We start from the raw sequence: 14465 nt of genomic DNA, 5'->3' as shown, positions 1-14465 counted from the left end.
AGATTCCCTGGCCATGGGCAGGGACAGCTTCCACTGGACCAGGTTGCTCAAATCCCATTCAGCCTGACCTTGAACACTGGCAGGGATGGGGCATCCACAGCTGCTCTGCTCCAGTGCCTCAGCACCCTCAAAGTGAACAGTTTTTTCCTAATGTCTAATTTAAACTTGCTGGCTGTGAGTTTAAAGTTATTCCCCCTTGTCCTGTCACTACATGCCCTTGTAAAAAGTCCCTCTCCAGCTTTCTTGTAGACCCCCTTTTAGGTACTGGAAGGGGCTTTAAGGTGTCCCCAAAGCTTCTGCTTCTCCAGGCTGAAAATCTCCTAACTCTCTCATCCTGTCTTCATAGGAGAGATGCTCCAGCTCTCTGATGATCTTTATGTCTGAACTCTTCCCAGCAGGTCCATTTCCATCCTGTGCTGAGGGTGCTCCAGGTGGGGTCTTAGGAGTGCTGAGCAGAGGGGCAGAGGCAGCTCCCTTGACCCACGGGCCACACTGCTTTTGATGGAGCCCAGGGTAGGGTTGGCTTTCTGGGCTGTGAGTGTACATTGCAAGGACCCCCAGGTCGTTCCCCTCAGGGCTGCTCTCAACCCATTCTCTCTGCCTGTGTTAGTGCTTGGGATTGCCCCAACTCACACGCAGGACTTCACGCTTGGCCTTGTTGAAGTTCATGGCAGTCCCTCTGGATGGCTGCGCTGTCTTCCTTAAACAGGCAGCTGTCTGGTATTTGGGATCTTGTGGTTTATGTGTTCAGTCACTTCTGTGGTTTTTAGGATATGCATTTAAGCAGCCTGGCTAAGGGAACTACAATGGTCATTTCTTTCTCTGTATAAAACAAATGAGGTTTTGGAGTGTCAGTGTATGTGAAATCTTAGATTCTTTTATTTCAGTTACAAGGATGTCAGTTTTCATGACTTGTGACCAGTGTTCTTGTATAATTGATAACATAAGATAATGCTGTGTATCATTGAAAAGCACCACACCTTTAACCTGATAACACTTTCCTACCAGGCTAAGCAACAGTTAAACCTGCGCACACATATGGCTGATGAAAACAAAAATGAGTATGCTGCACAACTACAGAATTTTAATGGGGAACAGCACAAACACTACTACATTGTCATTCCTCAGATTTACAAGGTAAAATGATTAACAGATAAAGTATGTCTGATCCTTTTCTAAAGAGAAGTAGACTTTAAAATTAAAAACTTGGAAAAATTAATTTTTTTTTTATTTTAGTGGATCATTTTATCAAGAAAATTACCATAATCTTGAGACAACTTGTGTTTTTTTCATGAGACTGCTTACCATACTAATGCTTAGATTTCTAATGAAAATGCTTGGTTGCATTTTCTTTAAGATTTTATACTTTATAGACTCTTTGTTTAAATATTTCTGAAAGGATCTGACAAAATAAACATTTGAGACATCTGGGTGACAGCAAACACTTAATAATTCTGTTAAGGGTTGATGACTGGTTCTCAGGATACTTGTATGTGTGCGTATATGCTCTGCCTCTGGCAGAGGTGAAGGAAAGAAGGGAGCTAATGGTGACTGTGGTTTAATGGATCTCATGCATGGCTAGCAGAAGATCCAGCACCCTTTCCAGCCCCCAGTTAGTCATCAGTGTTACCAGCAATCCACAGATCTTTCTAAACAATTAAAAAAGTTAAAGATCAATACTTTGCATCTGAAGTGGGGATTTCTTGAGATGCTTTATGTAACTATTAAGATTTTTTAGCATTCTTTCAAAAACAGGGACTTTGCAAAACTAGAAAACCAGTTTAAAGTAGTTGGGGGTGTCAGGTGAGGAGAGTTCAAAAGTGTGTTGGCATGTACCTTCAGCCATTTGGGAAATTGGAGTGGGAACTGATACTGAGACAGGGAGTGAGGAAATGGAAGGTGAAACATGGGCTTTATTTGAAGGTATACCAACTTAAGTATGTTTGATATTTTCCAGAAGCACAAGTCAGCTCATATTTTTTTTTTAAATTCCTTACTGGAAGGTCTAGGATTCACAGGAGAAGATTGCCTTGGCTTATTAAAGAATTTTCTAATATTTTAACTGTTAAGCAGCACTACAGTAGGTCTGACTTTAACACACTGATCCAAGAACTGGAGTCAGCTCCCAGGACAAACAGGCTGATCATCTTTGTAGCTTGGACCAGACTTTTGCTTTACTGCCTTTATTTCTCTAGGGTTAAAATCCATTATCATTGTAAGATATTACTCACATTTTTTGAACTCTACAGTAAGAGCAGAAAGGCCTAGTCCTGCTTTCTCTTGGGACTACACTTTTATTACTTCATTGCAAGTATTTGGTAACATTCTATGGGAAAACCTCAGAGAGGGGTTTAGCATGTCTAGGTGGTTTTGTTTTGGAGAGATGAAATTGAATACTGTTTGAGACATCTGCCTTAGTGTAGATACAGGAAAGATCCAACTTCTTATCCAGTTTTTGACAACCTCTTGGTATATATGTTACTGATTTTTGGTTTTGTGGGTTTTTTTCTGCATTCAGGTGAAAGGTCCAGGGCTATTATCTTAATAATATTTTTCTTTAATTTATTCTTTTTTGTTCTGTTCCAGTAAACTGTTATTGCAAATCTTACGTAATGATGTTCTTATCTTTATTTTCTTGCACACTTCTAAAGGAAATGGTTTGTATTTAAAATCAGAGTGTCTAAACTGCTGATAATTTTATTTTATCTTATTTTTCCTATTTTTTTAATCATTGGTATTTCTTGGAAGGTATAAAAATAAAAGCAAGATGGAGATCTTTATGACCAGAGAGGAATTACTTGGAACTAGAAGGAGAGTGAGGAGATGTAGAAATCAGTAAAATTTATTCACTGTGGTTTTCATTTTTGCATGAAACAAAGACTTTAAACTAAACACTTACCTGTAAACACTGTACGTGTGCTTTATAAAAGAAGGGAAAGAAAGTCCAGTCCTTTACATAATTTTTAGAAACCAAAGAGCATAAACTCTTCAGAACTGTTGTTCTGGGCATCTTAAGTCTATGTCTGAAAGGATTTTTAAGTTCTGTTTTGTTAAGCAAATAAAAATACTGGGAAGGCACAGAAATTCTGTCCCTCACCATGGTGACCATGGTAACTGCATATGTCAGGATCAAGGAGGGAAAAAACCTGTAAACAAAAGCTTTATTTTATCTTTCTTTGCTCTTGCAGCAACTTCAAGAAATGGATGAAAGAAGGACTATCAAACTTAGTGAATGTTACAAAGGCTTTGCTGACTCTGAGCGCAAGGTTATTCCAATTATCTCAAAATGCTTAGAAGGGATGATCCTTGCAGCAAAATCAGTTGATGAACATAGAGTAAGTAGAACTGAGTAGCTTTTTAAATGTATGTGAGCAATTTGACGGATACAGAAGCTGTGGAGAGGGGAAAGACTGCCTTACCTTGTACATTTATCTTTCTGTTGTCAAATATTTGCTTGGAAAGTGTTGTTACTTCGATTTCAGCAGAAGTGATCACGTCTGCACTCTTCCTGCTTTATTGATTTTGTGGGATCTGAATGTCTGACACATTCTCACTGGGTGTGCTTTTGGACACATTATTTTGGTTATCCTGAAATATCCTGGAATACCAGTGTGGTCGGTATTTTCCCCTGTATGTGGTATTAAGACATGTAAAGGGTGTTTCGTTAACAAAGTGTCATTCTGTATCCTGTTTGACTGCAGCAGGATTATAGTCCTATTATAGCTTACTGCATCTAGTTTCTTAATTCTGTCTTCATTTCAGTGCCAATGTTGAAAGATTAAAAGGTGGAAAGTAGTTTGGCCCTAAAGCATGTCCTGTTTTGAATTTGTGATAACTGTCAGGAAGTATTTGCTGGAATATTCTGAATAGCAGAGTATGCTTTGCTATGCACTCGTGAACACTGCTGAGATAAAAGAATGTTGTTACCTTAACTTGCTCTGTCCAAAAGTGTGTGTTTTAAGCTCGCTCTTACTTTCCCATCTCTGCAATTAAATGAAAAATTTGTCTCCCTATTTTCTCTCTCTGGTTCTTGATGGGTTTGATTTTTAAACTCCTTAATGTCCTATGTTTAGGACTCTCAACTAGTGATAGACTGCTTCAAATCTGGTTTTGAACCTCCTGGAGATTTTCCATTTGAAGACTACAGTCAGAATATTTACAGAACTATCTCTGATGGAACCATCAGTACACCAAAGCAAGAGGGAATGAGAATTGATACAAAAACAACAGTCGGCAAGGCTAAAGGAAAGCTGTGGCTATTTGGAAAGAAACCAAAGGTAACAATTGAGAAATTACTATTTGGAAAATTAAGATTTGAACATTTAGAGTGCATGGAAGCAGCAATTTATGTATTTAAAAAAAAAAAATCTTCCCCTTGCCTGCCAATGTCTTCTAAAGTATGTGTAAGGAGATCTGAAGGTTTGAGTGTGTTGAGTACTTACCATGTTAAAAATCAAGTTGTCACTGGGGAAGTTTTTCAGTTTTTCTTCTAGTGATTTGTGTCTGGGGACATTTTTAATAGTTATTCGATAAAAGTAGCTTCCCAATACAGTAATGTTTCTAAGATACTGTAAAGACTTTCTGCAGTTGCATAGGAAAGGTGTTAATTGTAAATGTAAACATATGGGGAGGGAGAATATGCTTTGGAATTGGGCAGACTTCAGATCTGTCTGACACAAAAAGCAACCCCTAGTATTTTATTATATCTGCTGCTAGTTTTCTCTGAAAACATTGAAGTTTGTAATATGTCATTGGAAAAACGTACTGTGGGAGCTCCATAAAGGTAAATGTCTTAGAAGAAATATTGCTATGAAATAGGGAAAAATACTCCTATGCTCAGGAAAAAATTGAAAGCATAGAAATTACTCCTTTGTTATCTTATGAGTTACAATTAACAATTTCTATGCAAGATGCCTTCATGGATCAACAAAAAAGATTGTCAATACATGCATTACCTATATAAATGAATAATGGAATATATACATACTTAAATTTTATGCTGTATCTTTATTTAGTATTGGAGCAAATCAGTGGGCCATTTTAATGATTCCCACAAATTTCTGTGAGGTTATTTTAATGCTCCAAGCCAGTTCCTGTCATTTATTACAGGAAACTGTTCTTAGAGCTTCTTAATGGTAGGACTTATTTTCCACTTGATAGTATTGTGATAAAGTAGGTCTTTACAGAAAGGAAGGATACAGCTGATTCTTTATTCTATCCTCAGTATATTATGTAACTCCAGCTGTGTGTTAAAACTGATTGTTTACTTTTCATGCAATATAATTAATGATTCATAACAGTTTAAATGCATTAATAGATGGGCATATATATTGCATTTGTCCACAGAGGTGGGTGAGATTCAGCCTATTCTGAAATTAGATCACAATTGCCAGTTTGACCACAAGACATCTTTCTGAGAGTTTGGAGAGTATGTAAATGTACACTGGTTTCAGTCTGGACCTTGGCATGTACTGTAGTTATGGGAAATCCCTTAGTGTGATGACAGTTGAAACAATCTGACAAGGCTTGCCCTACTCTTTCTTCTCCCCAGTTCACTCACTTTGTGTGTAGCATTTAGGGAGTCAGCCTCACTGTTTTCTGTGTGGAGTCACAGGTATACATATGTGTGTACATGCTACATGCATCCCTTCCTTAAGGACCTGGATGAAATTAAAGATTTTGTCCCTGTTTTTTACCTGTTTTTGGGGAGGATGGAGGAGTGTTCTACAAAACAGCAGCTGGGAGCAAAATACTTACTCAAAGATACATATTTAATTCCAGATACTATCCACAGGCTTTAAAATATATTCTTAAATTATCTGTTATAAAATTAGCTGGTTTACTACAGCTGGGGTATTCATGTGGCCTTTGGGCCCTCATTTAGCTGAAACTATGGCTGGTCTTGACTTGCAGGTATTCCTTTGCCTATTTTTAATGTTGTCAGAGACATAAAAACCTTTTGTAAAGGGAATTAGTTGTGCAGCAGTGGAAACAGTAGGGGAACATTGAACTGGGAAAGAACAGCAGAGGTATGAGAGACAAAAAGTGAGAGGAGCAATTTGAAACAAGGGGTGAAGTTCTTGTAATGATATTAAGAATGCCATGTGGGCTTTGTGTCAGTCCAGCTTTACTACAGAGATTGAAAATACTTTTTCAGTCATTCTCCATAGGTGCACCAAATATTTCTGGTTTGGCTAACCTGGCAGGGTACCTCAATATAGGGGGAAAGGGGAAGTAGTGAGCAGGAATGCTTGAGCTTCCAGAATGACTGTAACTAAATTGGCAATAGCAGAGCTCTGTTTTAAGAAAAGAGGCAGGGAACTTTGGGGTCTTGTTAGGATCTTGTGGCAGTGTTGAGTATAAAGCTTTTTTGAATATTCCTTCATTCTCTGCAGCAACCTGTAACTGAAGATTAGTTCATGACAGAAACCTTTTAAACCCAGTACAGTTATAGTATGAATGTGTCTGGAACGTTACAAGCTGTTTCTGTGTTGGATGGAAATTTTATTTTGTAAGACAGAATTTTCATTTTAAAATCACTTTGAACATTTGGCTTATTTATTGCTTTCTTTATTTCCACATTAGCCACAGTCCCCACCCCTAACCCCTACTAGTTTATACACATCCAGTACTCCTAATGGGTCCCAGTATCCCATATTCTCCATTGAACCAGTGCATTATTGCATGAGTGACATAAAAACAGGGAAGCCCAGAATTCCTTCTTTCAGAAGCCTCAAAAGAGGGGTAAGTTTGATAACAAGTTGAAATGCATGATGGGCTATGAGCAGTGTGCTTGTGATGTGGCTTTTCTGATGCTCTTCACCCTCATTATAAGGCTTACTTGGATAAAAGTAACACTTCAGCTATAAGGTCACTTCTAGGGTCCTTTTTTCATACTATACAGAAGTTACCAACCAGATTAAAAATAAAATAAAGTAGAAATATTCTTTATCACATTTGAAATGCTCATGCCTAAAAGAAAGGTGTTATAAAGAGGGTGCTCAGCATGTGTTTGATACCTTTCTTCATTGTTGTTCACATTCACAAATGTTTTCCTACCATCATGTAACATATTTTTGCAGTAATTTATCATTGGATATACAGTTACCACAAAAATCATCTGGCAGATCAGATGTCTTATTTGCTGACTTTGAACTGAAAATAGTAAAAGTTGATTATGAGGCACTGAACTAAAAAGGGAGAATTTAATTTCTTTTGTACATCAAATGCTATAGTTTATGGTGATTGCAGATTTTGAAATACTGAATTTTTCAAACATTAAAATTTTTATCTATTTTCTGATTAATTAGTCACTCTTGTTTGTCCTAGGTTCTTTTGGGTAAAATTATTGAAAAAATTACTACCAAATGGCACTGAGACTTCTCAATTAATTTACTAATACAGTGGCATATTCTGCAAATAGAATTTATCTGGAAGCCAGTAGAAGGGAAATACTAAGTGGTTTCCTAGCAACATTTATGGCACTAGTGATAAATGTACTGGCACATTCCTGTTATGTCAGAAAAGTGTAGGCTGCCCAGTTTATGTATGTTTAGTGACATTTATTGATCCAAATAATAAGGTAATTGGATGCATTTGATTACATATAATTAATAATTTTTTGGTATTTCAAGACAATATTGACTTGCTGTCTCATGTGCATCAGGAATGGTTGACTCTTGTTGACGTAATGTGGAGATCAAGGTACAAGTGTTCTATTGCAGTAAAGTTACAATTTAGGGGCACCCTTGTTGTCATTCTGAAACAGAATGAGTTACAGCTAAAGCTTTATTTATCTTTAAGTCATGTTGTGGCACCTAATTTCAGGCCCCCAGATACCTTGGAAATAACCTTTCTAGCACTGCCATTTTTTAGAAGATTCTTGTAGTCCTCTAAGTCTATATGGAGGACAGCTTCTCCTCTCCTGTCTGAGTCATTATATCATAATTTGGTCTGGTCATGAAGGTAATATTTATTCTTAAGCAAGCACTCAGTGAGGAACTACCTGGATTAGGTGGTTGTTGAAATGGCACAGGCCTTGATTACGCCACGATTTTGTTGATCACTAAATGTTTTGACTCCTGGCTTACAAATCATCACCTTGTAGGACCATTAGTTCTAGAACCTCTTTCTGAAGCAAAAGATCATCTCCTAACAACTAGAGAATGCTAATGGAAAATGAAACCATATCTTTATTTGATTTTTAAAATATATTGTTCATGTTGTAAAATTGAATTAATTTAATACATTCTTTAAATAATTTAAATTTAATAATTCTTTAACATTAGGAAGCATCACTAATATCCTACAGATCTAGATTAACTCAAGCATGCCAAATTATTAAAGAGTTAATCTCTGTAAAATCTTCAGGATGAACATTTAATTTTTTATATTTTGAATTTCCTTGCAAGCATTTTAACAGACACCACATTATTGCATATTTTTAAAGTCTTTTCAACTTAAATGTATACTGGACTACTAATGGATTTTTTTTTTTTTTTTAAAATCTCATTGATCAGTATTACTTTTATAATATACCTTGGTTAAATGCTTAATATTTGCTAGTATGTGAAGCTGTTTCCTGTGTGTTTTGTCCCTGAAAAATGATGTCCAAGTGGTACTGACATGCAGAACTACTGAATCATAGAATCATAGGAAAGTTTGGTTTGGAAGGGACCTCAAAGATCATCTTGTTCCAACCCCCTGCCATGGGCAGGACACCTTCCACTAGACCAGGCTGCTCAGAGCCCCATCCAGCCTGGCCTTGGACCTGCCAGGGATGGGGCATCCACAGCTGCTCTGGGCAACTGTTCCAGTGCCTCACCACCCTCTGAATATAGAATTTCTTCCTAACATCTAATCTAAATCTATCTTCTTTTAGTTTAAAAATGTTTCCCTTTGTTCTATCACTGTCTGCCCATGTAAAATGGTATTTAATTTGCTCCTGCTCCTACCAGGCTTTATCCATGAGTTGGCATGTATCAGGCAGTGAAGCATAGTGGTCATTTTGTTTAACATGCCCTGTACAAGATTTCACTCAAGGCACTGGAGATCACAAAACCAGTCTCCCTCCACTCTGTGCTTCATGCAGTACATTTTCCTATCATGATGTAGAGCAAGAGCAGCAAACAGCAGCTGTAGAGTAGGTTATTGAAAGAAGGTGTAAGCAAGTGTAACTGGCTGTATTAGTGCTGCTATGTGCTGCTGCTTCTCCTTTGAAATCTTAACAATTGCAGCCAGTGTTAGTGCCTATGAGAGGTCTGTGTTTGATGCCACTTGGTTTATAAAGTAGCTGCATTGTCAGCAGCGATCTGTAAACCTTAACAGTGTTTTCTTGGAAGACTCTTTCTGAAGGGAACAGGATGTCATGTGTTTATGTCATCTTGCATCTCTGGACTTTGAGCTTCCTACCAAAGTATCATTTGTGAAGGTGCTTTACTTCCATCATTGCAAGAAATTCTAATTTTGTGTGTGTGCCCCAAGCAACAGCCTTAACAATTGCTCAGGATCAAAAGTGAAGTTGAGATACCTGTCTTCTAAGGTGCTTGGTGTTCCTCTGGAAAGGGTTGTCCAAATCATTGAAAGAATGGTAGATCTTCAAAATGCTGTCAGTGTTAAACCCAAGATTCAACTCCTGGCACCCATGTTTTATTTGCTTCTTCTAAGGATAAAGTCTTTACTCTTTAAATGTCTTCATTTTTAGCTGGATGAAAACAATTTTAGGTAACAATGACCAATGCTGTTTTCAGAAAGTAAAACTACTTACTTCTAGACTTGAAAAATATCTTTATTTATTCTAGATCTACTGTGATAATAAATACATTGTAAAAATTACATTTGCAAGAGTGATCATAGTGGGTTTTGAGCTATGATTAACAAATTATTTGTATATGGCTGATCAGTCCATCATCATCAAATTCTGCTATTTTGTGCAATGTTGGCTGTGTGTGTGTTTCTTTTCCGACAATAGAAGGCTCTTTAGCCCTTTATTCAGAACACTAAAATTCAAAAGTAGTTTAATGAAGTTGTGTATTAGAATTTTGTAAGTTAAAGTACCCATTATCACCTAGTATTTTTTAAATCAGTAATTCTTAAAGCAATTCTTTTATTGTGCTTATAGTTAAAAGGTTTTTTTTTTATAAATGAAAATGTCGATCCTTAAGTAATATTTTAAAAATACATTTTTAGGCATTAGTCATTTTTGTAACTGGTCATTGCATGTAAATAATTTCCCGTTTCTTTTTGTTTTCAAATGAACTGTGCAGTGGTCGGTGAAGATGGTAAGCCCGTGTGCTGATCTGTCTGCTGTACTTCTGCTAAGATAGCATGAAAGTAATCTTTTGAAAGTGTTTCCATATCATAACTGCTTTAAGTCAGGTGCTGAAATACATCTTCAGATTTTCCACTCATATGCACAGTCTTCTTAATCATCCATGCTTAATGTAAGGCAATTAGACTTATGATCTGGCTGCAACTAAATCTGCAATTTTGGAATTTTAGAGTTGACCGGTATTCACAAGTTGGTCATGATGGAAATATTTGGTGATTTTTCTTTGTCAGGAAAATTGGCATAAAATATGTATATGAAAAGATTATAAAATTTGTGTAAAGAAGAAATATTGAATACTGCGCTCCTTTGAATTGGAAGAAAAATTTGCAGGGAAGAACCTTTATGCTTAGAAATATAGGAAGCTGTTACATTAAATAAAACCACACCTTAATCAATATTGTTTTGCAGAGTAAATCAGTAAAAATTCACAAAAAGACCTCTGTTCTTCTGATTCATCTTAGAGGATACTCTGGTTTAAACTGTAAGGAAGAATGATAGAGAGGATGTGATTGTATTTTTGCTTCTTTGTAGTGTATTACACTTAACAGTTGTTTTCTTGGATGACTCCTTCTGAAGGGAACAGGAAGTTTATTTATGTCATTTTGCATTTCTGGACTTGGAGAGTATACACAGTGTGTATTCTTCTTCCTCCAGAAAGAAACACTTGTTTTATTTTGGGAACATCATATCTCGATTTTCCTTCTTTTAGGATGTCTTGTATTCCCTTCTTAAAAAGCAGTGAGAGTGATTTTACAAGTGCAAAAGAAGTTGAGGGGGGTAAGAAGTTCTTTGGGGGGGGGATATTGGAAACTTGGCACCTGAGCTCAAGGCTTGTGTCAAAATCTCAACAGTCAAGTTTCAGTAAACTTTCTTCTTGACAAAAGAAATGCTGGCCAGTTTGGTTTGCCACCATAGAAGGTTACTGTAATGGCAGGTGGGTTTCTTGTGTTAAAACCAACTTCCTTAGGCAACTGGGAACACAAAAAACCCCAGCCTTTTGTGATTAAGACATGTACCATATTTCCTTGTTAACACTGTCAGTGTCTGTCACTCTGAGAGGAAGAGTTTTCACAACAAAGTTGCAAGATGCATTAAAATCTCTTCCCATGCATTTTATACCCAGGCCCTTCTATCCTGCTTATTATAATCTTGGCACAAGTTTGCAATCAGGTTTGCAGGTTTGGGTTCATAACAATAGGTGGTCTGAAATTGGCTGGATTGGAATTTTTTTAAAGGTTTTGGAAGTAAAAGGTTTTTTTCCCTCTCTGAAGTTCTTTGGTTGTTGGGGTGGTTTTTTTTTTTGTAAGCAAAGTGACTTGTAATATTTGAGCAAGTTTTGAGTCAGATAAACAAATTTAAGTAAAAATTTTGCTATTACAAAGGCTTTTTCTATGCTCTGTGAACTAGTTTTACTTGAGGTAAAATCCATCAGAACTTTTTAAGTTTTAGTATGTTTTCTAGGATTGCTGAAGTTCTGGAAGAGAACTGTAATAATGCTTTGGAATGAAGATCCAAAATACAGTATTTTTCTTTTGATACCATCCAAATGACCGCAGAACACACTCCAGAGAAAGAAACAATTTTATACATATATACACATCTCATTATTATATACACATCTTAGATTTTTGTTCTGACTCAAGTAATTGTCCTTTCTAAATCTTCTTTAAGTGCAGTGGATGTAAGAGGTACATGACTTCAGAAAAATAAAGTCTAGAAATTTTGAATTACCTCTCTGAGCCAACTGCTACAGAAGGCAGAAAGCCCTTTGACTGAATGACTACACTGGCAGCAAGAACATGCATTTATTCTGTGCGGTCTTTTGTAGAGCTGTCTGTCAAGTAGAGTTTTTAAGAAGGTCCATCCTGCTTCCAGTGAACACTGTCCATGTGTGGGTATGTCAGTTCAGCTGCCCAGACCTGTGCATGCAGCTTGTTTCATAGTATTTCTGCTTGCAGGGCCCTGCACTAGAAGACTTCAGCCATCTCCCTCCAGAACAAAGACGCAAGAAACTGCAGCAGAGAATCGATGAACTTAACAGAGAACTACAGAAGGAAACAGACCAAAAGTGAGTGCATTTTTTTTTTGGACTTCTGTCATGGTTTTCTCTCTGGTTCTTTTGACGTCTTCTACCTAAGCCAACAGTGCTCAAGAGCTAGGAGACAATGCACTAGGCCAGGCTATTGAAAAGCATTTTTAAATTCATAGTTTGTTGTATGTAGGTTCTGTTAGCATTGCTTCCTTTTGCTTTACTGTAATACTCATTTTGATTCTAATACTGCATAGGGAACATTGGCTCTAAAATCACACATTAAAAAAATGTGTGGGTCTGTTGAGCAAGACAGCTGCAACTTTGTGCTTTAAGAACAGAGCATGACTAGTATTTAGGAAATTGTTATTTAATTATTTTATTTTTAAATTTTTAAAAAATTGTTATTTTTTATTAAGTGTTATTTAATATATTTAGGAAATATAACAAACAGTATGGGAAACAGTACTGGATAGATAAGAGTCAGCAGCTGGTGTCCTTGTGTACCTGTGGACAACACAAGAAAGGAAGGCAGAGTGCTAAGAGGACAGAGTGGGAGAAGGATTTAGGCATGGTGTGAAGACCAGTAGTTCCTCATTGCTGTGCTTGGTATCTAATCACAGTTCAGGATCTCATACACGTTATTTTAGCTTTAATGAATCAATACTGGTATAGTAATTATTGTTGTGTTTTGTATGTTTTTAGAGATGCCCTCATCAAGATGAAGGATGTTTATGAAAAAAATCCGCAGATGGGTGATCCAAGCAGTTTGCAACCAAAATTAACTGAGACTATGAGCAACATGGACCGTCTTCGGATGGAAATACACAAGAATGAGGTTAGATTCTAAAACAGTTCCTTGGAAAATGTCAGTGATTGGTACAATTGTACTTTGCCTTACAGATTTTAAATACAGCACCCAGAAAAACTACTTGATTTAAGAAAGTGCTCCTGATACAATTTTTTGTGGGGTGCTGTATTTTCAAGTATGTTCATCTAGCTAGAATAAGGATTATTAAAGGTGTAAACTGTTCAGAAGAATATAGTATTATTCACTTATTCTGAAATTCACATGTAATTATAGATTTTTTTCTTTCCTCAACACTAATATGGAGTGTAGGCTAAGCATAAAGGATAGGTTCATGCTTTGTGTGAAGTAATTATGAAACCTGACATCTGACTGCAGTCTGTGTGGTTGTGAACTGTATGCAGTTAAATGCATTTGTTAAATGTGCTGGTTTAGCATCAAGTTTTCTTTGACACCAGTATTTGCCTTTTTTCCCCAAGGCCTGGCTCTCTGAAGTTGAAGGTAAAGTAGCAGCCAGAAGTGACAGGCGGCACAGCAGCGACATCAACCATCTTGTCACCCAGGGCCGAGAGAGGTCACTATTCTGTCTCTGCTGCTTTCATATCCTGTGCTAGAGTCTGTACAGCTCTCTGATGATTAACAGCAGTGATGGGTATTACTTATCCTCCCAAAGTGTATGTCCTTCTAAAGGAAAATCTTAACTGGTTCTGACTTCTAGAGGTCACTTCATGCCATTCTGGTAACATATAAAAATAGTCTAATTGAAACACCTGCTCATTAAATAGCAGTGCCTTTTAAAACTGCCTTATTCCATTGCATAAGGCTCACTAGTTTTCCGTGTTCTGTGGAGACAGGTATGTCAAATTGGTTTTGTAGCAGAATTCAGTCTAAGCTTTTGCTAGATGAGTTTTTTCTGACAGTAATACAAAAACTGCTAACAGGAATTCGAGAACAATGTCCATGACCTGCCCCTTCTGTGATGCATGGATGTTCTGAGTTTTAGAACTAAGGACTCCTCAGAGTCCTCATGCTCCAATCATTGCATTATAGCCCTGAAGGGAGTTACACGGATGATGCCAACCAGGAAGTTCGTGGCCCACCACAGCAACATGCTCATTCCAATGAGTTTGATGATGAGTTTGAAGATGATGATCCATTACCAGCTATAGGACATTGCAAGGCAATATATCCGTTTGATGGTAAGGTTAACAATATGCACTGAGATTCTTTGACTGTAAGGCATGGATGATTTGTCATAAAAAAGACAGGTAAAATGATTTAAAGCAAATTACCTGTTT

At 37.0% G+C, this 14465-nt stretch overlaps 1 protein-coding gene across 3 annotated transcripts in view; it reads left to right on the top strand.

Annotated features, from left to right (window-relative positions):
- The window catches only part of FNBP1L (formin binding protein 1 like), a 58244-nt gene that overhangs the window by 39653 nt on the left and 4126 nt on the right, over window positions 1-14465 (top strand). For 2 of the 3 annotated variants that reach the window (XM_082286790.1, XM_082286789.1), the window contains exons 7-13: window positions 1009-1137; window positions 3189-3335; window positions 4074-4277; window positions 12289-12398; window positions 13065-13197; window positions 13647-13741; window positions 14218-14366. In XM_082286790.1, the coding sequence (XP_082142916.1) occupies window positions 1009-1137; window positions 3189-3335; window positions 4074-4277; window positions 12289-12398; window positions 13065-13197; window positions 13647-13741; window positions 14218-14366 (967 nt within the window). Of the gene's footprint in view, window positions 1-1008; window positions 1138-3188; window positions 3336-4073; window positions 4278-6585; window positions 6745-10265; window positions 10281-12288; window positions 12399-13064; window positions 13198-13646; window positions 13742-14217; window positions 14367-14465 lie in introns of all 3 variants that reach the window. The other variant, XM_082286791.1, reaches the window with a different exon arrangement.

The sequence above is a fragment of the Coloeus monedula genome, assembly GCF_965178545.1.
Source record: "Coloeus monedula genome assembly, chromosome: 9".
Taxonomy (NCBI): Eukaryota; Metazoa; Chordata; class Aves; order Passeriformes; family Corvidae; genus Coloeus; species Coloeus monedula.
This window is presented reverse-complemented; position numbering and strand designations above follow the sequence as displayed.